The sequence below is a fragment of the Pseudopipra pipra genome, chromosome 15 (genome assembly GCF_036250125.1).
Source record: "Pseudopipra pipra isolate bDixPip1 chromosome 15, bDixPip1.hap1, whole genome shotgun sequence".
Taxonomy (NCBI): domain Eukaryota; kingdom Metazoa; phylum Chordata; class Aves; order Passeriformes; family Pipridae; genus Pseudopipra; species Pseudopipra pipra.
Window position 1 is genome coordinate 8466109 of NC_087563.1, and position 27463 is coordinate 8493571.

General features: G+C 41.8%; 1 protein-coding gene and 1 long non-coding RNA gene across 2 annotated transcripts; one reads left to right on the forward strand and one right to left on the reverse strand.

The window, feature by feature from the left end:
* The first annotated feature begins 12535 nt into the window (after positions 1–12535).
* On the forward strand, positions 12536–21432 carry IL12B (interleukin 12B). Its single transcript, XM_064671700.1, has 7 exons — positions 12536–12981; positions 15832–15916; positions 17008–17283; positions 17789–17906; positions 18936–19129; positions 19926–20071; positions 21304–21432. Exons 2-7 carry the CDS (start codon positions 15832–15834, stop codon positions 21430–21432), a joined length of 948 nt encoding a protein of 315 aa, XP_064527770.1. The 5' UTR covers positions 12536–12981.
* On the reverse strand, positions 20086–26521 carry LOC135422507 (uncharacterized). The gene is made up of 2 exons (XR_010434508.1): positions 25217–26521; positions 20086–20990 (listed from the first exon to the last, which is right to left on the reverse strand). It is a non-coding gene; the product is annotated as an uncharacterized LOC135422507 (long non-coding RNA).
* Between the last annotated feature and the right edge of the window lie 942 nt (positions 26522–27463).

The window sequence follows — 27463 nt, forward strand, 5'->3', positions numbered from 1 at the left end:
TTTAAATGAGCAGAGATATAACTGCAGTTTTTTAAGCACCTTGAAACCATCAGCCAAATCCTGACTCCTAAACTGTGTGAAGTCACCATCCATAGCTACAGGACTGTGTATTGACGTGGAAAATATGTGACACAAGAATTGATTGGTTAATGTCCAGTGTAATGTGGTAGGATTTTATATCAAAGAAAAGCATTAGAAATTTGTATTTGAAAAGGTTTCCTTAGCAAATGAAGAAAACCAGCTTCTTTATCACGATCTGCAATAGATGACACTGGTTTTTCTATGTAGAATATGGCCTAGGTTGGACATGAGGAAGAATTTTTTCATGGAAAGGGTTGTCAAGCATTGGAAGGGGCTGCCCAGGGCGGTGGTGGAATCACCATCCCTGGAGGTGTTCAAGAATGACTGGACGTGGCACTCAGTGATCTGGGCTGGTTGACAAGGCGGGGATCGGTCACCATTTGGACTTGGAGGACTTTTCCAACCTAACTGATTCTGTGACAGCAGAGGTGCTCTGTTCTTGGTGGCCTCCTCTGAATTCTCTTGATACTCACAGGCGGGCGACGGCACTTAACTTTCCTGTCACAACAAAGAGCCAGTTTCAGGCTTCTGGGTTTTGAGGTCAAGTTGGGTCTTACAGCCAGTTCTGGGGGAAGTACTATAGCGAACACAGACCCACGTCTTCTTTGGAAGGCTCACTATTGCATTACATAACAGAGAGCACCACCTCTGACTCATCGTATTTTTCTATTTCCCCTAATATGTAGATGAAACCACAGAGTTGTTTTGACTGGAGCTGGTTTTTACATCCCTCGACAACCACTTCAGCAACTGGAAGCTTTGCCAAAGGAGGAGGTTATGCAAATGAAGGAGTTTGAACTCCACCACAGCCGGCTCAGGAGGAAACAGCAAAGTTTTAACATAGAAAACTGTCTCAGTATTTCAAAACTGAAAGTCTGGAAAGAGGGAGGCCTGAGTTTGTACAGGGGAGAGCTGTGCTGAGGAGAGTGTCTCATGCAAACAAATTCACTGTGCACCACATAGAACCCATACATCTCCTTGCCCACCTTCCAGTCCCACCCTCCAGCCCTTGTGCAGCAACATGTATTTATTATTCAGGAGGAATTTCTTCATGGAAAGGGTTGTCAGGCATTGGAAGGGGCTGCCCAGGGAGCTGGTGGAGTCCCCATCCCTGGAGGTGTTCAAGGAATGACTGGATGTGGCACTCAGTGCTCTGGTCTGGTTGACAAGGTGGGGGTTGGTCACAGTTTGGAGTCTGATCTTGGAGGTCTTTTCCAGCCTTAATGATTCTGTGATTACTGACACCATTTACACTGCCAAGCCATAGACAATTTTCAGCTGTTTCTTAATGACAAAATGCTGGAGTTACCTGGGAAATACTGGGCTCCCAGCCTTCCTCTTTCCCTCTGTGGTTATACCACAATTCTTACATCTATAACAGGTTTGTACAAACAAAAGAAAACGTTGCCGAAACTCAAAGTGAGTGAGTTTCTTCTAAGTGAAATTGTGAATGAAGGTGGAATTTTCTTTTTTGCCATATGTGCCATTACCTCAAAAAGTCATCAGTAAGGAGGAAAGACAGCCAAAAATTTGGGAAGAATTTTTAACCAAAACTAAATGAAAAAGGCTGAGACCACAGGCAAAATAGACTTAGTGGGTTGTACTAGTGTTTTTCTTTAAGTCTCCAACACTAAGATTCCCTAGAACTAGATTTTGAAATTTCACTTTAAATGCTTCCACTTGACTTTCCATTTCCTTCTTAGTTTCACCGATTTTCTTTGTTTTTCTCTCTTCCTGCCACCCTTCTTCCCCAAATCTATCAAGACAAATTTCTGAGTGCCTAATGCTTTCCTAATAATTACAGTAAGACTTTAAACTTCCAAAGAAAACTAAAAACCTTCTTATCTCTTCATGGTCAACCCATCTCCCACAAGCTGCCCAAACCTAAACTGACTTGAACAGATTTTAGCCCCTTTTCCCTTTTAGCATAGCACAAACCTTTAGAAAGGACAGTGTTCTCATGGGCATTTGTACATCCACCTGCTGGTATTGATAGGGATTAGAAATTTGTAAGCAGCCTGAGTATCATTTGGAATTTCAAAGTAACTACTGGGATATCACCTATTTTTCTGCCTATGTGCTCCAGCAGTGAGCAATAGCAGTGAAATCCTAGAGGGATTTCAGCTTCTCAGCCTCCTCAAAGAGCAGCAGTGGCACCAGCTGGAATGGCTTTTGTTGGGATTTGGGTCAGGAGCCCCAAGTGCCACATCCTGGTTTTCCTTGGACACCTCTAGGGATGGTGACTCCAACACCGCCCTAAGATTAAGCAAAGGGGATTTTTCTTCTTTTATTTTTTTTTCCTTTAACTTTGACCAACTGAGAAACTCGGTTCTTTTAAGAGAAGCGGCTTTAAATTTTCCTTCCCAAATGCTGATATGCTAACGTGGTCTGTGAGGAATATTAGACTTCCTTGCATTCTGCTGGATTTAAACACTAGTAGTGTTGGGGTTTTTTTATATAAAATGAGAAGTGGAGATAAAGAGTCTGCAGGACAAACCCTCATGGCTCAGTGTTTGTGCAAGGATTGGTGATAACAGACATAAGCTACACACAGCTACACACAGTGTTTTCTCCTGAAGCCTCATCCACACCACATGGTTTTATATGTGCTGTTAATGGGAATGTACCTATGTCTTTTCTGCCACATTTCTGCCTGCCCTGCCAGGAATTCTGATTCAAGTCATAGCATCTGAACATGTCAGATGGGACCTTTCTCAACAGAGATGCCTCTGGCTCACTACTGAGCAGTGCAGTGTGAGATAGCATAACTTTCACCCTCTCAACAAAAATCAAGGCTATTTAGTAGAATTTGCATTTTTCTCCCCATCTTTCCTTTCCTTTGGATTTATTGTATATAAGTAAAACTACAATGTAAATGGTGAAGTTCCATCTCACCTGCTCAGCCACAGGTGTTCAAGAGACATTTGTGCCTAAGGTATTACAATGTTTATGGGGTTCTTTTCTCCTCATTTCTATTTCTTCCTCTTCATGAACAATTAACTGTAAGGAAAGGGCAATGCAAATGTAATCTCCTGTAATGGAATGGTAATGACAGTGCAATGGAAACTCACAGCTGCTCAGGATTTTAGCTCCGACGACTGTTCCTAAACCATGTCTGTGCCCAGCCACCTCCCCTCTACCAGCTGTGAATAAACTTTGCCTTTAGTTATTTAGAGTTGTGCTGCAGATTGGGAGGTTCCTGTTTTCTTAGAATGACGCCCTTTGTTGCAGAGTTCTGTGGAGAGCTTTGTGTGACTCCAGGGACTTCAGACCACATCCTGTGTCTGCGGCGTTCCTGCCAGCTGCCCGTGGAGCAGTGCCAGGCCCACGGAGCAGTGCCAGGCCCACGGAGCAGTGCCAGGCCCACGGTGCTGACCACAACCTGCAACGTGACCGGCCCTTTCAGCCAGCAGGAAGTTCCCTGCAGATCCGGATGGAAGTGTCCTTCCATGAGGATGCTTGGAACACTTCAGTAGTTTGGTCATTAAATTCAGCAGGTTGAGAAAAAAAATGGTGTGCCACTGCAAGATTTCTCTCCATCTCATCTCTGTACACCATTAAGAGGCATATTCTAGGCTGCTCTCTCTGATGGAAGTGGTTTTCTGCTGAACTCTCTAAATCTTTAGCAGATCGTTCATTTGAGACCTATTTCTTTACAAGAAAATAAGCACACGAATGCTAGTCCTAGTCAACACATCAGAGACAAATTAATTGCAAATATGGATCATTAATTGATGCCAGCAGATGTTTTATTCTCAAAATTAGGACCTCAGACTGGGCTGTTTCAATTAGTACTAGTAAAATACTCTCTTTTTTTTAAAAACATCTCAGAAGTGCCAGACATGGTGGGATTGCTGTGGGTGTCCTATGCAGGGCCAGGAGCAGGGCTCTGATGATCTTTGTGGGTCCCTTTCAACTCAGGATATTCTATGATTCTATGAAATTACAACTGACAGCTTGTTTGCTTTGGGCAAACAACAGTTCCTTTGACAAAGGGACTTATTGTTATGATTGTTAGACTAAAGCATTCAAGTGATTCTTGCTCTCAGATTTTAATTCTAGGTGGAGGAAATTGAAACAGAACATCTAAAATTGATATTACTATTATTACAACTGGTGTTGCATGGGAATATTAATGTTTAACTTCTGAGGTAGTCAGATGTATGAATATGGAAGAGATTCCGCAATACAGGAATTTCTCCTGCCCTTTCTGACTTGCCTTAGAAATTCCTTAACTAATTGGAAGTTAGCCTTGCTACACAGTTGTAGGAAGTCACATATGCAAGCAAACCCTTTGTCAGCCCCTGAAGTCAGAGATAAGCAGTGTCAGGTGTTCTGTTTTCAGATGGGCTTCCCTGCAGTCGCTGTTACCACGGCAAGGAAGTAATTCCATTTGTGGCTGGAACCACATTTGATTGACTCTCTAGTGCTGGGGAAAGGTTTGGTGGAGATAGGAAGAAACTCCACAGTGTGTTGGTTACGTCAGTGCCTGTTGTGTAACCTCACTGGGCTTTGCACAGAGAAATTGAATTCTCATTTCCACTACTCTCAGGAGTGTCCTAGGGGATTTTGCCTATAGAAAGAGGCAACAGGAAATGCCAATTAAAATGTAAAGTAAAAAAAGGAGTGATGTGCTCTTGGCTAAAATTGTTTACAAAGTCAAGTGGAATTTGGGTGCCAAGGAATCTTTATGATCTGCAGCTCTGCCCTGCGGTGTTGGAGACTGAGTTTAATTTCCACCCTGTTCATTCAGTCTCCAGCTACACAGAGTGAGGATTGTCCCCCAAAATCACTACACAGATTGAGGATTGTCCCCCAAAATCACAGTGAACTCCAGAGAGCAGGGTAAGGAAGTGACACAGAAGAGCCAACAATCACTGTGTGAGAGCTGCAGGGGTGATTTATTTACTGACCAGGATAACATCCTCTCCTCCCTGTAAACCAGAAGGTTCTGGTTTCATACCTTCATACTTTCTGTCCATAACGAGAGCAGAACCCAGCAAAGACTCTCCTCTTTTGGCACAGGATTAAATGAGCTCTGATATGTACAAAACCCAGTAATTTTAACTTAAACGGAGCATCCATCGCCCACTCACAGCTCTGAAGAGCTCTGTGTAGAGGATCATCCCCAAAAAAGGTCTCCTGTTCTCAGTACAATCCATGGGCATCTTAAATGTGAAACATTTCCTTTCCTTTTTTTTTTTTTTTGTCCCTATACCTCTTTAGGCAAATTTAAGAGAGATCTCATCCTTGCTCAGGTCTAGGAATTTACTGACATTAGTCAGTTATTTCACCTGGGTGACAGATGCTTTTTCTGTGGGCCTGTTGTGATGCTTTTAATCAGGATGATGTCAGAGCCAAGGGAGGAGCAGGGGAACACAATTCCCAGTATGAGCAACTCAAGGCACATCCTCATCCTCCATGGTGTGATGGTAAGCAGAAACAAATGCGTTCACTCCAGGCAAGCAGTTTCATCATTCTTTTGGGAAAGTCCTTGGGAAGTTTCCTCATGTAGGGCTTTCTCTTCACTCTGACATCTGAATTGTTTAGTGTAAGGCAGTTATTTATTTACCAAACTGCCTCTGAGTTTGCATGAACATGTACGTGCTCCTGGTCAGGAACAGACGTGGGAGAGCACTGGGAGGGCTCAGGAGACTGATTGTCACTGCTATTCCATTCAGGATATGGTGTATCAGCACCTTAACCTGCCCCTGTCCTTGAACAAGGAGCCTTCTGCAAAGATCTCAGTCAGAAATGGGTGGTGGCAAGAAATGGAGTCGCTGTGGTTAAGTAGGAAGCAATTCCTACTTATAAATTAATTCCCATTAATTTTGCAACAGTCCATATGTCAATGCAGCTGGGAATGAGACAACCAAAATATAGTTAAAAATCAAAGACTCTCTCTTATGTCTCTTTCCTCCACTTGTTTAATGCTTTTTGGCTGCAGAAACATTCTATTACTGATAAAATAAATTTCTTAAAAACTTCAACCCTTCCAAGATAAATTCAGTGAACTGCTTCATATCACAAACACTGTAACAACAACTGTCCAGCAGTTTAACAATTGACCAAGAAAGCTGATTCTTGGTGAAAAAAGAAAAAAATTGTATGTGGATCTCGTGTTCTATGGCTACAATTAGTAACTGAAATAAAGGACAAGGACAATAATTTTTAAAAGTACAAAAAGGTAATACAGACTGACACCACTACGAAAAAATTTCAGTCCTACAGAAAGTGTGGGGCTGCACTGAAAAAAGTTGCACTGCAAAGTTAACTTTTTGTGCTTCCATTTTTTAAATTGCAAAGAAATTGTTAAAATATTTTATTTGCTCCCTATTAGAGCTCAGATCTACTCTGAACACCTTCTCAATAGACAAAGTTCAAGAAGGTGAATTCCGTGGCATATTTCCAGCTGAAGCTCATGAGCTGCTGGCCCCTGAGGTTTGCTGCACAATTCCCTGTATGAAACCAACTACAGAGAGAGAGAAGAATATATTCGTTTTCTATCCTTGAAATTCTGTGATATATGACTCAAGTGGATATTAAAAACCTGAGTTTCACTTTTCTTCAAATTTTCCAGTGGAATTTCAAATGCGTGTTTAAAAATTTTAGACTACTGAGGTGGCCTTACTCTCTTAAAAGCTCATTTAGAAGCATCTCAGAATTGGCTCTGGGCCAGTTTGCAAACCTCTGTTGCACAGAATATATTTAAAATTTGCAGTAATCCAAGTTTGTGTTCTATTAGGAATAGAAAATTAAAGCAAAAAAAAAAAGGCTTTTCTTTCACCTTTTGTTTAGGAGCTTGCTGCAAAGTTCCAGAAACCACTCCCAGATTCCCTTCTGCAGTTTATTGACAAAAAACCTACGTAAAGTTTTGAATTACATAGTTTTAACTGGTTTTCATTAGTCCTAGATTAGTATCAAACAACCTTATTATTTTTCCAATGATAGTATTAATAACATGCATAATTTTACAGGGACACATCTTTTCTTCACGTAACTGTTAAAGCTTGGATTTACATGACAACACACGAGGTTGAATTCTCGGCTTAGATTTTTTCCTGCAATCAGCTTCTAGATATTGTGGGTGCAAAGAATAGCTGAGGAATGGGGCCTGGCTCCACCTTGAATCCTAAAGACCAGAAGGTGACAGGAAATACTGTTTACAAAAGTAGATAATATCTGGGACTGTGCAAGGCTGGCAGGGCTACAGCCCCTTCTGGGCACAGTTATTCCAAAGGTCACCTGGTGCCACAGCCAGGAGGATTTGCCAGTCCACAGTCCCTCTCTTCTACTGTGGTTCTGGAAACCCTCCCACATCAGAGGTCCTGAATTTTAAGCATTCAGGGTTGGTTACCAACATGGTCCCACTTATTACAATGTGACGTCAGCAAAGAAGTTACAGGAGTGACTGTCATGTCCCAAAAGCAACCACTGGAGTAATTTCAGGAGTTTCCTTTGACTTTCAGGAGTTCAAGGACGCTTCAGTGGTTTATTTGTGAAACGACTTTGCTTTCCAAATATGACCTCATTCCTTAACAGTCATGGGAGGTGTCAAAGTTCTTATTACATAATTTAAAATATCTTTTCACCACCTTCAGGAAACTGGAATTTTCTGACATGTAAAAAATGATGCAACAAGATGCCTGGATCAGAGCTGGGCATTGAATCTTACTGTATACTGCTGGTATCCCTCATAAGATGGGGTCCATTCTCAATGTGGGTCTCTAGGCTTTAGCATCAAATAAGTATCTACACATTAATAATTGTATAGCAAAACAGGAACCAGTCATGACTTCCCTTCTCTTCCACGTATATCCCTGAGTACTTTAATTATAGAATAATAGAATATCCTGAGTTGTAAGGGACTCACAAGCATCATCAACTCCAACTGCTGCACAGGACACTCCAACAATCCCATCATGTGCCTAAAGCATTGTCCAAACCCTTCTTGGACTTAAAATGGCCTGAGTTAGAAAGCCTCTGTTTATAGAAGTTGTCTGACAAACAAGAAAATGTTGCTTGAATTTAAGTCAATAAGTTTCTACTGGGCTTTTCCCTTTACTTTCAGTTTGATATATTATTTCCCCCACCCCCATCGCTATATCCTGGCCTAAGTAAGGTGACAGTGGATTTTAAATAGTTGCAACATCACACTCAAGAAATGAGTGAACTTCAAGTAAACTTGCATTTAGCTCCTGCAGTTGGGTGTAGTCTGTCAGATTTATCAACTGTATGTCAGATTTGTGATGGAAACAGAGGGTTGATGTCATAGGGAACATTGATTTGCAGTGCATTTTAAAATAGCAATGAACCCTCTTCACACTCATGCCCTGGGGGAGGAACTTCTGTGCTTCCTGTGTCAGAGGATTGGTGTCTTTATAGTTCTGTGATAAATCTAACAGAGATACCAGTTTCTTTTGTATCTCTGCCCCATATTCTCTGAGTACCTATAAAGATTTGCAAAAGTGTATCATGGACTTAGGTCCCCAAATCCCACTGACTCTAGAGAGCCATTTGCTGTAGAAAATGTGACCTGGTTCTTAAAACCCTTTGGAAACGTCATGCCTTCTTCTGGCTTTTTAAAAATCATTAGGCAGGATAGTACTATCACATTCTTTTTACATTTCTAATATTGTCTGTAAACACAGGCTGCAGGTTTGACACACCCAACACACAGTGAGTTACAAGTTGACTGGGTAGATGCGGATTTACTGGAGGAGAAGGGAGTAAGACTAAGAGATTAACCCCCTTCCTTTCCACTTCTCTTGGATAGCACCAGCTTATGCTCCATGTCTGCACTGAATTCACATCCAGCCCTACACTGAACAACACTCAGCTCTAACTGAAAGTTGAGTAATTACATTTGCATGGTATTGGCCAATTAATTAGTTCAGGCCTCAGTAATCCTACTGTAAATGAGGTAACCATCTTCTTGTCCTCTCCACCTAAGGAGGGAGAGATACCCAATGTCCCCATCTCGGCCAGCTGCTCTGGTTGTACCAGAATGCAAATGAATCACTTTTGACTTTTAACAGAGGTATTTTTCCCCTGTGTTGTTTTACATTTCTCTCAAGGTTGGATCTTGGTTCAATGATTCCATTGCAACAGGGATTTTTTTTAGGAAAATTCATTGCTATACTAATATGACAATGTTTCCCAATGAAGTCACATAAGTCACTGTTTAGTGAATTATAAAGAACAGAGTTCCCTTTTCACTGCTATTCCATCAGAAGGAGCAGTAATAAAACTTGATCTCTGCTATCCAGGAAAACTAGACAGATGCTGAGGGAAATTCCATATAAAGCAATAATACTGATTATACATTTTATATAAATTGTCCTTCTCTTAATGTTATGCATTTTTTCCAGTATTGAGGTAAAATAACTTTTGTTATTCCATGAAGCAAAAATCATCTGTCCTTCATAAGAAAGTAACCCCATTTTCTGCCATTTCTCCCATTTCTGCCAAAAAGGAATATTTCCTTGGCATTAGAGGAAAGCAAAACATGACCAGAGAGTTTCCACCATTCTCTTTCAGTGTCATAGGGGAAGTAGAATAAAAAGATGGGAGAGAAGCTGCTCTCCTCCGAATTTCCCCTTTAGAATATATGAGCTCATAATGGAAAACCAGACTGTCATCAAAGATATTTTCACAATCTCTATGTTTTAATATTTAAAAATTCCTCTGATGGATCATAGCAAACCATCCCATCGTGGAAGTTCCACAGAAATATGTCTGTGCTCCATAGCTGATATCTAGGATTCTTGGCATAAAACTTGGATACCATATTACTCCATTTGTCCTGTGACAAAAACTGAGCTAAGGGAATTAAGTGTTTCTGCAAGCACACACTCTGAAAATATGTATTTATTTATATCAATTAATGCAGCTCTCCAGTTTTCCTGGTCACAGCTGACTTGCTGTTAAACTTGTGCGTTATAACAAAAGGAAGTTTTGGAACTTGGAAATGGACTTAAATGGGAACAAATTTTTTTTGAACCTTGATTGAGGCTGGGCTCTTTGCCCCTTGTGCAAGGAGAGCTGCCCCAAGTGCTGACTGAGGCTGCAGTTACAACAGGCTGAGGCCATGAGGGGAAGGAGCATCACTGTTCCCTGAGGCTTCCTCCCAGCCCTCATCCCAAGGTGTCCCCAGGGAGAAGCCAATGAATGGGACAGTGGTGCCCAGCCCAGCCTCCTGCTGACTTGCATTCAAAGCTAGTCAGGCACCAGGATCAGGAGGAGACAATTTTCTCACCTGGAATGGGTTGGATACCTTTCACTCACACATGCCCCAGCTGCTCCTGCCCCATCTTTCTCCACACACTTTCCCAGATGACGTTTTCTCTTTCTGAACAGGGAAAACCAATGGCAGGAGCAGTGTCAGTGTCCCCATGGCCCATCTTCTGCAAATGTCCTGGATGACAGCAGCCATTCAGACAGGAGTGGGAATACAAACAGTCCATGTGGAGGGAGGATCCAAAACTGCCTGAGAAGACATTGGTCCCAAATGATCATGGGAGAAAGGAAGACAAACACCAGCCAGATCACAGATGGTACATGGGCCCGTAACCCACACGGGCCCTCAGTGTGTGCAGGTAAGACCGTGTGTACGTGTGGGAGAGGGACATTAGAGCTCTCTGGTGTAAGTGGAGGGTGGAGCTCTGTAGTTATTAATAACATTTTGGAAGTGTCGAGAACCCTGGCTTCTCTGTTATATTACTGATACGGATCTCAAATGAGCAGTTCACTGATTGCTGGTCAATTCTGTTTCAGGAATAAATCCATAAACCACTTTGATCCAGATTCAGCATTTGGGACATGAAGGGAACAGTTTTTCTCTGTGTCAGAGGCACCATTTCAAACCTGCTTCCAAGGGCTGCCCTCCCACCTGGAGCCCTCATGCTCCACCTGCCCAGCTCTGGCTATGAGCTCTGGCAAAGGGAATTCTGAGGCCAGAATGTTTGAGGAGCAGGTTGGGCACTTTGGGATTGGCAGGGAGTCATCAGGGCCACCTGAGATTGCAGTGCCTGAGTTTTGTGTCCTGTCAGATGGGAGGGAGTTCCAGCTCAGCTGCCAAAGGTGTATGTGATCCTACTGAAGCCACACTTCTTGGAAGAGGGGAGGGGAAAGGAGTCCACTGGCACTATGTACTTTTGTGTAAAGCTTTCAGCACAGTTAATCCAGAATCCCAAGACTACCCTCTCTCCAGTCGGGGGATTCCACCCTCTCTGCTGTTTGCCTCCCAGGTGTGTGGCAATAAACAGGAACCCCATGCACTGCACCTGCTGATAAGCTTACCTCCCTGCTAATTTGGGTTGCTCCTCCTCTTGTTTTATGTACTTGCCATATTTGGGGGCACCAAATATGCAACATATTGAGGATGCTTGTGTGGTTTCATCCATGTGAAGGACTTCTGAAAGACCATTCGAGTGCTGCCTCCAGCTTTGGGGTCCCCAGCACAGGAAGGACATGAACCTGTTGGAGCAAGTCCAGAGGAGGCACCAAGATGATCTGAGGGATGGAGCAGCTCTGCTGTGAGGAAAGGCCGAGAGAATTGGGATTGTTCAGCCTGGAGAAGAGAAGCTTCAGGGTGACCTAACTGTGGCCTTCCAGTACCTGAAGGGAGCCAACAAGAGAGATGGTGAGGGACTATTTACAAGGGCCTGGAGTGACAGGACAAGAAGGAATGGCTTCACACTGACAGAGGGCAGGGTTAAATGTGAGATTGGGAAGAAATTCTCCCTGTGAGGATGGTGAGGCCCTGGCACAAGTTGCCCAGAGAAGCTGTGGCTGCCCCATCCCTGGAAGTGTTCAAGGCCGTGTTGGAACAGGCTTGGAGCAACCTGGTCTAGTGGAAGGTGTCCCTGCCCATGGAAGGGAGATGGAACTGGACAGGCTTTAAGGTCTCTTCCTATCCAAACTATTCCATGATTCTACAGGCACCATCTTTTTACTGCTGGACTGAGGCGCTATGGCTTTGACTGCTGGGCTGTAGGAATACTGTCACTGGAAAGTACATGGGATAGAGTCATGTCTCTTCCTAAGCAGGTTGAATTTCAAAACTTTTTCTTGCTTTTATAATCTGTGTATTTCGGTTTGCCTGACAAATAATGAGAATTGTATTCTATTATTTCAAAAATAATAAAAAAAAATGAAAACTTTTTCCTAATTTTCAAACCCCATACTGAGCACAGAGCTATTCTTATACCTAAGGTCTAAAAGGAACATCAGGTTTATTAGATTATATTTAAAAACTGCAACGTAAAATAATGCATGAATACCAGGTTTTTATTTCTAAGCTGGAACTAACTGTTTATTTTTTGGTTGACCTAAGTCTCAATTATTAGAACAAACACAATTCTAAAGTACTAATTAAAAAATATATATGTTCCCTTTACCTCTGATTGATGTGGTAGCTGGGATTGTATCTCATGTAATTATCTCTTTCATGCTTATCAGATAGAAATGGTTTTAGTTTATTTAACTTTCTCTTTCTGTCTTTATAATGTATTTCCCATCAGAGAGTTCTGGAAGTTTATTTGGCCTGTATTTACTCTTCCTCAGATAATGAACAGGCTGTATGAGAGAGACAGAGAATCAGGCAGGAAAAAGAAATGCTCAAACTATAAAGGTCATTTTAACAATCTCATAATCTCATTTCCTCATTCAAGTTTACCTGGGAGTCCCAAGCTTTTTTTTTTTTTTGCTTTAGCTGTGCCACTATGTAAAAAAGGAACTCAAACCACGTGTTGCAATTCTGTGGTATTGCGGTGAAACAGAGCATCCCTTTCCTTTCAGAGTTTAGGAGTATTTATAAGGGAGCCAGCACTTTGCTTCCTTCAGATCACAAATCAAACCTGCCTGACAACTTGACTAAAGGCGCCGTCACAGGAAAAGGTGAGAATTCCTTTCTTCTCTTACTCTGGTACCAGCTGCTTCAGATAAAACTAATGAGAACTTATAATTATTTATTTTAAAGTGTATTTAAATAGTTTTTGTGACATTTTTCTCAGGATAGTATTTCTATGCTCATCTCCCTGAAGTTTAGCATATAATGTGCGTATGTACAAAGCTTACAGAATTGTTATCTATGCTATCAGATAATAATCTCTTTATCTCACTGTACTGGTGTTGCTGGGGTGTGAACGGTGACAAATATGTACTTATGGTCAGACTGTTCCATTGACTAGAGCTCAGACTGGGCCAGATGAGGCCCAGAGGTCCTTGCTGACAGAAATTATTCTGTGATTCTCAGCAAAGGAGTTTGTGCTGATTTACAGCACCTTGTGTTCCATATCACAGGGAACATGGAGAGAACACCAAGGGAGGGGATTCTGCCCCTCTACTCTTCTCTCATGAGACCCCACCTGCAGTGCTGCCTCCAGCTCTGGGGTCCCCGGCAAAAGAAGGACATGGAGCTGCTGGAGCAAGTCCAGAGAAAGGCACAGAGATGCTACAAGAGCTGGAGCTCCTCTGGTCTGGAGCCAGGCTGGAAGAGCCAAGGGTGTCAGACTGGAGGAGAGAAGGCTTTGGGGAGACCTTAGAGCCCCTTCCAGTGCCTAAAGGGACTCCAAGAGAGCTGGAGAGGGATTTTGGACAAGGGTCTGGAGTGACAAAACAAGGGGGAATGGCTTCAAACTGAAAGAGAGCAGGTTTAGGTTGAATGTATGTGAACAAATTCTCCCCTATGAGGGTGGTGAGCCCCTGGCACAGGTTGCCCAGGTAAGCTGTGGCTGCCTCATCCCTGGAAGTGTTCAAGGCCAGGTTGGACAGGGCTTGGAGCAACCTGGTCTAGTGGAAGATGTCCCTGCCCATGGCAGGGGGTGGAACTGGATGATCTTTAAGGTCCCTTCCAACCCAAACCTTTCCATAATTCTGTGATTCTCTGAACATATGATGTTGGAATGCTCTCCTCATCTATGAAGTGCTCAGGCAACTGCACTGATTAATGATGTTCAGAAATGAGTTTATTTCTGATTAATTTTTCAATAAAATTTTGAGATGGGGGAGGGAGTGTTCTCCCCCCATCTCAAAAATGGAATAATTTCCATTAAAATTGTTAAATTCTTTCATCACAAACATGTGAAGCTTCCCCCCAAAAGCAGGAAAAACTTTTCTGTTTTGGAGGTTTTAATTTTGCCAAAAGGTTGCTATGGAAGGAAAGGCATGTATCACACTCCTCCAGTTATAGTTGGTGTTTTGATGTTTAGTTTTGGGTTTATGGAGTGTAGTGATGAATGTCATGTTTCAATGACAGAAATCGACATCTTTTCAGAAAGTTGCAAAATGTAGTTTTCTTTTGGAAATTCCAGCTAATCCTGCCTGCACATGAAATCATCAGCAAAGAGGGTTTGCCTTGTAATGAAGCAATACACTACTAATAGGATATTGTATGTCTTAGAGGTCTTTTCCAGCCTAAATGATTCTGTATTTGGCTGCTCGATGGTAACCAGCTTTTCACTGGGGTTTGTGCCGCTCTCAGTGCAGCTGCAACAGGAGCTGGTTCCTCTCCTAAACACCCTCCAGATACTTTGCTGGTAGCTTCTGGTCCTATTAATAGCTGTGCACAAATCCAAAGGGCACTGGAGCAGGGACAGCTGATTTCTGACGAGGTTAAGGATGGTTCATAACAGCAGGAGCTGCCAGCGAGGAACAGATTCGGCACACATAGGAACACACAGTCTCAAGAAATCAGGAGGGCTACTCCCCTTTTATTAAAAAAAGACTGGTTTGGGAGGAAAAAAACCCCCAACCACTTAATTTTGTGTTTTTCATGTGCGTTTGGACTCATATTGTAGTCAGAATAGGCTTTGAAAGCTATATTCACCAGTCTCTTTTTCTAAGCCATTTTCCTATTCATTTGGCCTAATCTCCAGCTAAGAAAGGTCTGGAAGTGTATCTAAATAACTGTTGTTAAAGTTTTTTATGCACCCAGTGATTACTACAATATCTGATAAAGGTGTTTGGTGTTTCATAAAGAGCTCTAGCAGTATTTTGAATAAGTTCAGGATAAATATGCATTTATATATTGTAAATACAGCTACACACACAGCAACAATGATCTACGTATCCAGCCCTTTCTGCAAATAGAGCTGTGCCACTGAATCCAGGAGGAATTTTGCCTGAAATTGCTTGAAAATTTAATTAGTGTGTGCAACCTGAGGTGGACACTAGAACAGTTAGGCAATGGTCAGTGTTGACTCCAGCTCTACACTGCGTTATTGACCCTGCTGTCACTTGTTCTCACAGACGTGATGGAGACAAGGGTCCAGCAAAACCCTTCAGCAGGCCTTTCCCTTTATTGACAATCTTTTGTTTTAATAGGATTGCTGATGTCTTTAACCCACAAGCTTTGTATGAATGAAATTTAATGTCCACTGATCCTTTAGTCCAGTGCCTTGTTCATACAACTGGCCTCATTGGCATCAGAAGGACTTTTCTTGCATGAGGAATATTTAACCAAGGAATCTGAGAATGCTTCTGAGCTCCCGACAGATCAACGCACACAACAATTTCCTCTGAGGTCCATGATTGCTTCTCTAGTCTGGCTTGTGGTGAAAGTAACAAATGGATCAAAATAGTGTTACAAACTCAATTTTTAAATAGTCCAAGAGCTTTTAGAACAGGAGAACGTCTCTTAGTTCACTGGGACTGACCCTGTCTTGTCACTCTGTCCAGCATGAGCCTGATTTCAATGCACACTCAGCCAACCTCAATGAAGTTCAGCAATTTATTTTTTCCTTCCAGATGCCTCACCTGCTCTGTGCCTTACTTTCACTGTTTTCCTTTGGTGCCCTACTGGAAGCTGTGCAGTGGAAACTTCAGGAAAATGGTAAGCAAGTCTTTACCTTCTGAGACCTTCAGCTGCCTTCAGGACATGGCCATTTCTGAATTATAATTGTGGCCACATGCACAGAATTTGTTAATTATAGTATCTTAGGCCAAGGTTCTTCCTATGTCTTTGTTTGTCAATAATTAGCCAATTAATTGGAGTTATTGGAAGAAATATTTAGAAGTCCTAAAATGTCATACAATAGCATATTTGCTATATTTGCATTAGCAACTATCTTATTTCCTATTTCTTCTCCTAGTGTTTCAAAAGTTTCAGTCATGCAGCCTGGAGGCAGAAACAGCCTCTTGTGACTGAGGTAACAGCCCAAAATCAAACAAGTGAAGAATTAATTGTGGAAAAAAATATTTTTAAGTAAAACTTAAAACCTAGAAATAGTTTATCAACTTTTCTGGCAAATAAGTCAAATGTAAATACATTTGTAAAAATACAGGGTAATAAACGAACAATTATTTTGAATAATTTACCAGAAAATTTGGCTAAATTCAGATAATAAAATTTGTTGTTCTTATTCACTCAGTGTAGCTCCATAATCCAAACTGGCTTCAAGGCAATTGTCCAAAAAGAAGGACCCAAGTCAACATGAAAAAAATATCCTCGATTGTGTTCCATTTCTAAAAAGGAATTAAATTACTTTTCCCCATATATTTACATTAAAAAAAAAATATCCTGTGGGTTCTCTGGGCAATACCACGGTGCTGAAAACTGCAAATCTGTTTGTCAGCATTGGGAGTAAACTTTGTGTTTGAAGTCTGTAAGACTCACCTTGCCTGTGTTTCACAAGTCCATAAGCAGTTTGGGAAACTTCCAAACTTCCTAGAGCTGAATGTTTTCTGCCAGTTAAGATTCTGTGTTTGACAGGTATTTCTTAGTGTTTCTCCTTTGTGGTAAAGCCTTAAAGCTCTCATTCTGGTAGTGAAATGCTCTGGTGAGAAGGTCCTAGAACTCACTGGAACTTACATCTCACTGGAGTGTTGAGCTCCTGGACAGTAGAGCTGAGGGAAAAGGACTCAGTCCAACCTTCCCACTGGCACGTAGGAGTAGCTGCTAATTTCTTTCTTTGCCATGTCCAGTGTATGTCATAGAATCTGAGTGGAATGCTGAGACACCAGCTACGAGAGTGGAGCTCACCTGTAACTCACCCAATGAAGCAGTTTACTGGAAAAAGGACTCTGAATGGAAAGGAAAAGGAAAGACTCTGATTGCTGAAGTGAAGGAGTTCCCAGATGCTGGAAACTACACCTGTCTGGCAGAGAATACCCATGAAATCCTCAGCTATAATTTCTTCCTCATAAGCAAAATTGACTCCAATGGGCAGATGATAAGGTCGATTCTGAAAAGCTTTAAAGGTATGGAAGATGGGATGTTCCTTGCTTAGCCTTGGGCACTGAGGGCCAGAGGGAGCTTTCTGGAAATGTGTGAGAAACACCCACTTTAAAATGGGTTCTCTCAAAGGCTTTACTGACAGTGGAATGCAAATAATTCCTTCAGTGGCTCTGTGGTAACAAACACAGGGATTTGCCAACTGCACAGCTGCAGGATTTCTTTGTGGAAGGAACAGTGGATTTGTTCATGTAAATCTCTTCCTGACAGCTCTTTACCACAGCCTGGGTGTGCTCTGGCTTCTGTCAATGCCACGTTGATGTGGTGCCACATGAACCAGGCTTTGGCCACTACCTGTTATTTGGCTCTGTAACTACACGTGGCGGCCCACGGGACAGCCTCAGACTGTGTCTGCCTATGAACCCACCTGCCAAAATAGATATAAGTCCATCGAACTGCTGTTTTGTCTCTGCTTTGACCATTTCAGCAAGAATAATAAATAAATCATGTTTTCTTTCTTTTTCCATCTAGAGCCAAAGCGGACGTTTTTAAAATGTGAGGCAAAGAACTACTCTGGAATTTTCATGTGTTCATGGATGACAGAAAATGAGAATCCAAATGTGAAGTTCACCATCAAAAGTCTAAAAGGGTTAGAGCTTGTACTTTCCTTAACAAACTCATAGTAAGGCCAGAGCAGCCCTTTGTGTTACTCTGTCTAGGAGATCCCAGATTTTAGGCTGTTTAGAACATGTAGAAAGGAAGAAATTTCTCTTGCAGAGCCAGAATATCTGCAAAATATTTTGAGGCATCACAGGGAATAAGTTAACTAATAACAGCATGGAAGTAGCTCAGAAATTAATAAAGACATGAAAATGGAATGACACCCAGTGGGCTGTTTCAGCCACAGAATAACTTAAGCAATAGCAGAACAGTTTGTGGAGGGGAGAGAGGAAGTTGAGCCAAAAGCAGAAACAACCACAGCTCCGAGTCCCGAGAGGGGACAGAATGAAGGGAGTGGGAGGCTGCACCCACGGCAGAGGCCACATGCCCACTGACAAGTCTCTGCTGAGGAACACAGCAGAAACCTGTGAGGGAAATGTGTGATGGGAACCTTGGGGGGATTTCCTGCCTCCCACCACTCCTGGGGGTTTCTCCAAAACATAGAGTACTTCAGCAAAAGTCACTTCAGTTCATTAAAGAAGAAACAACAAGAAAAAAGTTTTATTTAGCTCAAAGCAAAAATAGAACCAGATTCAGGTAGTACTTTATAGATGAGTTTTGGTATTTATTTCCCAGTAGATACTTCTCCACCTTCCCTCCTTTCTTGAAAAAGGATTTGGAGAGGGTGAAGGAACGAAGTAAGATACTAGAGCTTGCCATGGGATACTAGTAATAAAAACAGTGATACCCTGCTTTAGGGTTAAACACTGATTCCTTCTGCTAAGGCAGGGGCTGTGGTGTGGTTGTGATTTTACATTAATATGTCCTACAGCACTGAAAATGCAGGAACTCCCACTGGGCTTTTTCTGCAGCAGATGAAGGGCAGCCATGAAATGATACAAACAGCATCAAAATATTACCTTACCTAACCTTACAACACTACATGTTGTTGTTGTTGTGGCAACACATTCTCAGAACCAACCAGCATCCCCACTCCTTTACTCTGTTCTGTGTCCAGCCCTCAGGGAGATGTGACCTGCAGCAGCCCTGTGGCTCACACCGATGGATCAGTGACCAGATACACGTCCCAGTGCCGCAAAGAAAACTACTGTCCCTTTGCTGAAGAGCACCAGCCCACTGACATGTTCCTGGAGGTCATCGATGAGGTGGAATATGAGAACTACACCAGCAGCTTCTTCATCAGAGATATCAGTGAGTAGACCAGGAATCATGATCAATTCTTAGCTTTATTCTTGCTGCCGACAGTGGAACTAAGGGTAGGTGATCACACCAGCCTTGGGAATCCCTGCCCTAGTATACTGTAAATCTGCATCAAGCCCCCAGTTACAGGAACAGGGGAAAACATGCCATAGCAGCAGCCTGGAAGAGGATGAGGAAGTGAAGAAGCAATATCTTCCTGGCTTGTGGCCTCAACCCTCTCACACTCACATGTCCCAGAAGTTCTGTAGCCTCCTCTAATAGATGGGCATGTTTCAGAAGGGGTATGTGGAAGAAGTCAGAGAACAACGAATAACCCAGCAGGCTTTTCTCTGAGAACTGGTTAAGGCTATGGATGCTTCCCTCCTGATCCATTCCTACAGATGGGCATCCAGGGCAGATTAACAGAAATGAATAGGAATAAGAGGATATAAATTGTGATCATGATGCCACAGGGCATGTGAAAATGAGGCAGCATCCTAAAGAAACAGGTGTTTGTTAAATGCCCTAATTGTCAGCAGAGGTTGAAGATATTCCTCTGTGTCCAATGTAGCCGTCTGCAACCCTTCAGGTGAAAAAAACCCCAGGATCTGACCCAGAGATATTATGGGAGTGTGTTTTATTTTCTGTGAGAAGCACAAAAGGCAGTTCTTATACATAATATCTACTCCTCTCTTAATCTCCTGGAGTCTCCCATTGCTCATTCCGATAAAATTATCAACAGTAGGACACCAACATCTGATATTATGTTGCTAATGTGAATTAATTACCTCTATATTTTCTCTTGCAGTAAAACCTGACCCACCCCAATGTCAGTATGTGGCCACAAATGGAATGGTGACCTGGGAATATCCCAAAACATGGAGCACCCCAAAGTCCTACTTCCCTTTGACTTTTAAGGTCAAAGTTAAAAGTGCGAAGAAACGCAAAACCCAGGTAAAAACACAACATTTGAAACACAATTTTATTGCTTGAACAGATAGTATAAATAATATAAGCTTTGTATGTAAGAATCATGAACTAAAATTAAAAAAAAAGGGTGCTCAGACCGGAATTTGGCAAGTTCTGCCTTGGCAGAAAAACACCTTCCCAGTTCTATGAGCAGTAAGATCCCTGATGTTACTGAGGAGAGAAAATCCTGCCCAGTATTGCATAGCTGTGCTAGCATGAGAAAAGTATTTACCAACTCATTAGTAGGCTGTGTGGGTCCTAATGTGTGAAAATCCCAATTTCCAAATCAAGAAGTCTCAGATCTGTTACATGGATTTCCCCATGTGTTGTTTGTACCTGGGCAGCTCAGACTTTATAGGAGAACAAGAAATAAGGAATCACCGATTCATTTGGAAGCATTTCTGTTCAGTCTGTGGTCTTTGCCACTCTATTTCTTGTTAGTTAATTATTATCTAAACATTGTTCCTCTGTGTCAGTTTTAAATCACAAATGGTTTTGCTTCTTTTGCTGATGCTCATGGGCACACAGTGGTGATGGTGACTTGCCTGGGTTGGCAGAGAACTGGAAAGACCAGCTGACCACAGAGCAGGACCTGAACTGCAGTGCTGCTCTGCCTTGGTCCAGCAATCAGAAAAGCAAACAAATGTAGTGATCATCCCAGCTTGTCAGGGGATTAATCCAGAGACACATCCAAAGAGGATGTGTTTTCCTCTGTGGACAGAATCCACTTGCCTGTACCAGCAGATGGGGCCATTCCCCCATTGATTTTAGTAGTGTTGGCTCCTACAGTCCCTTCAGTGGAGAAACTGGAGAGTTTCCAGATGCTTCTTGTATCAGCCACAGGTCCTCAGTGGGAACTTCAACGACACTGAAAAGGAGTAACCTCTGTCTTTTATGGTTCTCACTATGAGAGAAGAAATAAAAAGAGAAAACCCCAGATAAATAAATAAACCCTTTGTCTTAATGAGTGTTTCAGTCTGGGGTTTGGATCACTTTAGAACACCAACTTCAGTGGAACATGAGCTGTTTAGTTGGTTTCTGCTGTGACTCAAGTTCTCACAAGCCTTTGCTGTCTGTGGGTGGTACTGGTGGCTGTGAAACACTAGATTGCCAGTGGGGGTTTAAGTGACATGAGCTTGTTGGAACATTTCTGGTGCTGTGTGGTGCTGTGTTCTCAACCTTTACAATCCACTGAAGGAGCTGTGCCCTGTTCACAGGTCGTCTATGTTACTGATGAACAGTCATTCCACCTTCCAAACACTGGGCCAAAGGATGAGATTTCCGTGCAGGCCAGGGATCGTTATTACCACTCATCCTGGAGTGACTGGTCTTCACTCTGCAGGTAAGGCTTAAAGAACCTTCTACTAGAGAAGCAGGGATGAGTCCTCACCTAGAAGAGTATGGAGTCTATGATTTTTTTTTCTAATTCTTAAACGATCATTGACTTTACATTTCCTTGGAATCATTTTTGTCTCCTGAATATTCTTTTTCATTAAATATCTGTAAGAGAAGAAATGTGTTGGGCTGCCTAAATGGTGATTCTTTTACAAAAATAATCGAGGAAACAATTAGAATCCATTTAAATCAGAGAGGAAACAATGGGTGTAGGTTCATGGACATGGGTTGGGTTACAGAATCCCTGATCCCCATCAGACACAGAGCCTCCTGAGTCTTGCATGGTGTGGGCCTGTGGACTAAAAATCTGGGTCTGAGGAGAATTAAGATAATTCTTACATAAATTTGCTTTCTCTTATGTTACAGATAACTAGTAAGAGATTCCAGGAGGATGGCACAATACTCCTGAAGAAAGCAAAGAATGAACCAGCACAAGAATATAAGCACAATTTGAAGAAAAATCTGCATTTGAGATTATTAAGAAGTCATAACATCTTTTTTTGTAAGATATGAATATGTTCCTGATTTTGGCAGCTCTTAAATTCCCCAGATATAAGTAACACCTTTAGCATACATCATGTTATATTAACATGAATATGATGTGTTGCTGTCAGCTATTATTGTAGGTTCACATTATTACATTTCATTTATTTATTTAATATTTATTTATTTATGCATTATTTATGTATTTATCTATTTATTTATTTATTTATTGACATGACTTGCTGGGGCAGTTGATAGCAGTTACTATTCGAACCATTTCATATGTTAAGTTATTTGTAAAGTAAATTCCAGAAAGAACTGTTTCAACATTCCATTATTTAATGGTTTGATTATGTGTCTATTTAATTATTTATTTTTATTTATTTTTATTGGAATGTGTAAGCATAGAAAGCCTTGGCTGCATGAGTACTGTGGTTAATTCCTTTTAGCACCATTCATGAACATGAAAGGAACTGGTAGCCAGTGCCTGAATTTAACCCCTCCTAAACAACCTCCTTTTCCTCCACGTTTGTGGTTACTGGAGGCCCTTTATTCAGTGACTCCTGTGTATCCAGTGCATGTCCTGCAGTGGAATATACTGACAATAAAATGAATTCCAACCTGCTGTGCCACAGGCACTGGGCACAGGAGTCAGAAATCTGCAGCTACAACCAAGGCAGCTGAAATTACACTTGTACTGTATCTGATACCTCAGAGGCCAATTGTGAACAGGTTTTATATAAGGGTGTTAAGCATCTAATTAAAGTTAGAGTTTTTGAATACAGATTTTTATAGTTCATTTTGAAAGCATCTCCCTACTACTCTTCACAGGACCTTAGGTAAAACACCTCAAGTCCTGGCTCTGAACTGCTCACAGAGTAAGTCCCCAGGTCTGGAAAAAGGCAGAAACGTGTTGAAGCCTCTGTATTTTTCATAGAATCGTGGAATGGTGTGGGTTGGAAAGGACCTTAAAAGGTCATTTAGTTCCACCCCCTGCCATGGGCAGGGACACCTTCCACTAGACCAGGTTGCTCCAAGCCCTGTCCAACCTGGCCTTGAACACTTCCAGAGATGGGGCAACATTTGTCAAAACACCTGAGTCCTGACTTACAGGAAGGCAAAATAGTAAAATATCCGATGATTCAGACTTTAAGCCCTGATAAAGAATCAGTGAAATTAAAGAAAGACTTTCATTGCAACCATGCTTCCTTTTTTCCCAGTCTTAGGCATGGTGGTAATTTCAGATATTTATAGATTGAAATGTGTGAGATATCTGATATTTCAGAAAACTGCTGGCAATCTAGCTACAAATGCTAGTAATATATTAAGTTTATGTGTCTTATTTCCACTATAAATGCAATTTATTGTGCTTTTTTAATGAGCTAATAATAAATACATCTGAAAACAAGAAAATTTGGTTTACTTGTGATTTTTTAAGAATGGTTTGTGTCACTGTTCACTTTTCTACCAGAATGTTATACACTACTACTGCAAAAATGTTTATAGGGCAAACTACTAACAAATTCATGGCCTGTAAAAGTGTGCAGGACCACCCAGCAAAGTGGCAACAGTGAGTCAGCCAGATCCCCTAAACCCTCTTCTGCAGGCAAAGAGAACACTGAGGTTCTCTGGCCTTTGTGGTCAGGAGGTTTGTAACTGAAACCACTTGAAATAGATCTTGAGGTCTTTGAGGTTTCTCTCTGATCCTGCCAGTGCAGTGCTCAGAATTCATAGGACCGACCTTCCTGTTCTTCAGACAACTGAGTTGAAACCTTGGCACCACTGAAACCCATCACTGCAACCTCTCATTAACTTGAGTCCAGCCCAGTTTCCGTTCTCTGGAATACTCAGGCTAAATTTACGAGTATCCTGACAAAGATTATATTGATCTATTGCCTTCAGAGGAATCTGCCTTTCTGTGCCACAATGCCATAAGGTGAGTTGAACCTTCCTACAGGAAGCTTTTCTGGCATGGATTATGGGGTAGTCAGGAGCCAGTGAGGGAAGTCATTGGCTAAGATTCTTCAGGAAAATAACAAAGTGCAGCTTGAAACTACCTCTTTTTCTGCAGAAATCAGGTTAATTATAAGATGGCTGCACTCTAAGACATAAAGTTGGCTTTAATCCTTGATTATCGATTTCCTAGGCCCCATATGTACCCAAGTGCCTGTGAATATCTCCTCTAAAAATTGTCAGTCTCCCATCTCTGAGGGACTGTCTAGACTGTATAAAAAGGTGTTACTATCACAGCTCAAATATTCCCTATGGTGGCTCCATATACTGGAGACAATTTTCTAACATACTCCATCCATTTAGGAACATAACAGTTGATGTGGCAGTTAGTCCTTGGACTTCTCTTTCTTAATTCCTCTCCTTGTTGCACTGCAAATAATCTGGACACCTTCTGATAAATGTCACAATGCACAGACTCAGTTAGGCTGCACAATGTACAAAATTGCCCCCAAAACTTTAGATTGCAAAATCAAAGCTTCTGAAATAAAATTATAGAACTAAGTTTATTCCTGAGGTTCCTGAGGTGTGAGAGTCATTAACTGTATAAATAGATAACAGTCTTATACCGGACCTACTCCTGACTCTGTGTCCCACCATTTTCTGGGAAGGGGCAGCTGCTCCAGCTTTCTATTCATACTCATCACTCAACCTGTGGCTTTAGGTTTTGACTACCACACCTCCCTAAATCTGCACTGAACAGAGACTGACTAATTCCCTTCAGGGCTTTTTGTGGGTGCTCCTCATCTTAAGGAATGCTTGACAAATAGTTGGTGTCCTTAACGAGGCACTAATTGGTTACAGTAGGAACTTGCTATCCTCTAAGTGCTTCAGCTGGGCAAGCAGGCACTTGCTAGTAGCAAAAGGAGGAAAAAAGGCTTATGTCTAATTAAGGGTTCTGTGGGAGAATACAGATTTCAGGTCCAAATGCTTCGTATCCATCCCTTCTTCCATGCTGACCTTCATCCTATCCCTTTTCTTGGTAAGTTGTATATTCTCTTTTATAAAAGTAATGGTATTTTTAATACAGGCAAACCCAATGTCTATCCTCCAACCTTGTTCTGAGAAATGAAAAAACCTTAAAAGAAACCTTGCTTTAAACATGTCAGTTTGACTGAGTTCAGTGTGACCAAACTTCAAAGGGCTGAACACCTGGGAATTGCATCTTAAGGCAATTTAAAATAAGTCCTATTCAATACATTCAGTGTAAGTGTTAAGCTGCTAATGCTTGTTTTGTTTTACCTGTGAAGAATCCATTCAGAACCATCAATGGTATGGCACTAAGTAACTCAAAGGATCCACAAGTTCCTTGAAGGATAACAGGATCATAGCCTTGTATTGTATCTTAGAGATATCAGAAGATACAAAGAAAAATGTAAAGCTCAGCTTTGCAGAGAGGTGTTGGGTTTATTTTTTACTTTCTGAAATAACACCTGAAACCTTCAGCAGGGATCTGTCCTACCTTGACACCTGCAGTGTTAAAGAAAGGCTCCTTTGATCTCTCTTAAGGTGTGGAAAATGAGAAACTCACCTTCCTTCAGGCAAATACTGTTTTGGCCCAGTTTGATGCCTTAACAAACACATCACTTGATTCTCAAACCTTCCATTGAGCAAGACTTCAAAAGTCTGATATGTTAATTGCACATGGGCGGACAACCCAAACCACCCACCCAGAGCAGGATTGAGGGAGCCCGCGAGCCGCGTCCCGAGTAAACACGCGCTGGAATCACCGACACAGGTGACCACGGCAGGGTCTATCTTGGCTTGTACATTCTTCAAGGGTTTATGTGGTGTGCATGAGAATATTTTTATTAGCTATTCCACGTGCCATTTTTTCACCATTGTTGGTGTCCTCAATGGGAGGCATTCCATCAGATGAATGGGAACAGGTTACTGTTCTGGAATGCAGCCACAGAACACCCTCCCATGCAGAATAAAGCAGGCACTTAACTAATGACGTGCTGCAGCAGCATATTTGGCATCCCATTCGTGCTCCACTCAGCACTCCAAATCTAAAAGCAATATATGAATAATTGTGAAGAATTGTCCTACTCTTGGAAAAATATGCACTAATATTTTACCAGATGTAACACCATGTAATTACTTTTTCTTCTTCTAAAGATCAACTTGAAGAGATAAAAAGACAAGATATGAAGATAAAGGCAGAAAAAGATAAAGGTAGAAAACTATGAGAGGCCCACAATTAACCTAGATGTATTCATGAGTTTGCTGACTAGGTCAAAATTTTCACTCACTATTCTTCGATACAGAGTGTTTCCTATAAATTTCTAAATTAGTTTTAGGTATGATGAAGAGGCCTTACTGACACAGCTTTGGGAAGCAGCTATTCCTAAACAGATCTGAACACTTGTTTTCCAACAAACAACATGTTTTCCAAGTAGATAAAATCAATCCATTGTGCTAATCTACTGTCCGTGTCTGCTTTGTCAAATGTTAACTCATAAGGACAAATATGCCACAAAGTCCCTGAGCAGCTGCCTGTCAGCAACACTTGACATTCTCCTGTGGGAATCACAGCATCAGTTCCCTTGGAATGGACCATTGGAGGTCACCTGGTTCCCCACACCCCACACCCATCACTAGACTATGGCCAGTTCAGAACAGATCCATTTTTTAGTATCTCCAATGATCTCTGGATAACTTGTTCCTATTCTTGACTATTCTCATTGTGAAATTTGTTTTCCTCATATCTAATTAGAACTTCTCTTGCTGTAATTTGCACTGTTCTCTCTCTTCCTTTCACTGTGCACCTCCAAGAAGACTATGGCTCCTGTCTTCTCTGCACATCCTGAAAGAGCAGCTGAAAACAATGAGACTTTGCTGTCTTTCTCCAACCTGGTCAAACCACTTCTCTCAAGCTTGTCTAGCATGACACGTGCTTGATCCCTCTAAACACCTTGTTGGTCCTTCACTGGTTCTGATCCAGTATTTCAGTGACTTTTTTGTCCCAGGGAGCCCAGAACTGTACCTAGAATGCCAGACACAGCCTCACCAATGTTGAACTTGATAATTACACTCATACAGCCCAGCATGCAGAGCTTGACTTGTTCGGTACAGGGGCAAACTGTTGACTCATGTCCAACTTGCACACCATGAAAACTGGTCTCTTCCCAGTATGCCACTGGAAGTTCTTGACCACAGCACTCTGATATAAGTGAACCTTCAGTCTGCCTGAGGATGACAGGCCTCAGGTTGTCAGACCAGCTCCATGTAAAGAGCTACCAGGGCAAACAACAAGTTTGGACAAGAAAGATGCCTCAGATAAGGCATTTTTTCAGTCAAATAGTGACTATTTTCTCTAGCTGGCTGATGTGAATTCTGCCCATTCTCAAAGCGAGGAATAGAGATCCAGAGGCTTTGGTCTCCTTTTAAACTGGAGTTGCAGTAAGTGTTCTGTGCCATTACTCTTTACCAAGCTTCAGTTTGAGATTCTGCATGTGAGTAACACGTCACTGCAGAAAGTGAAAC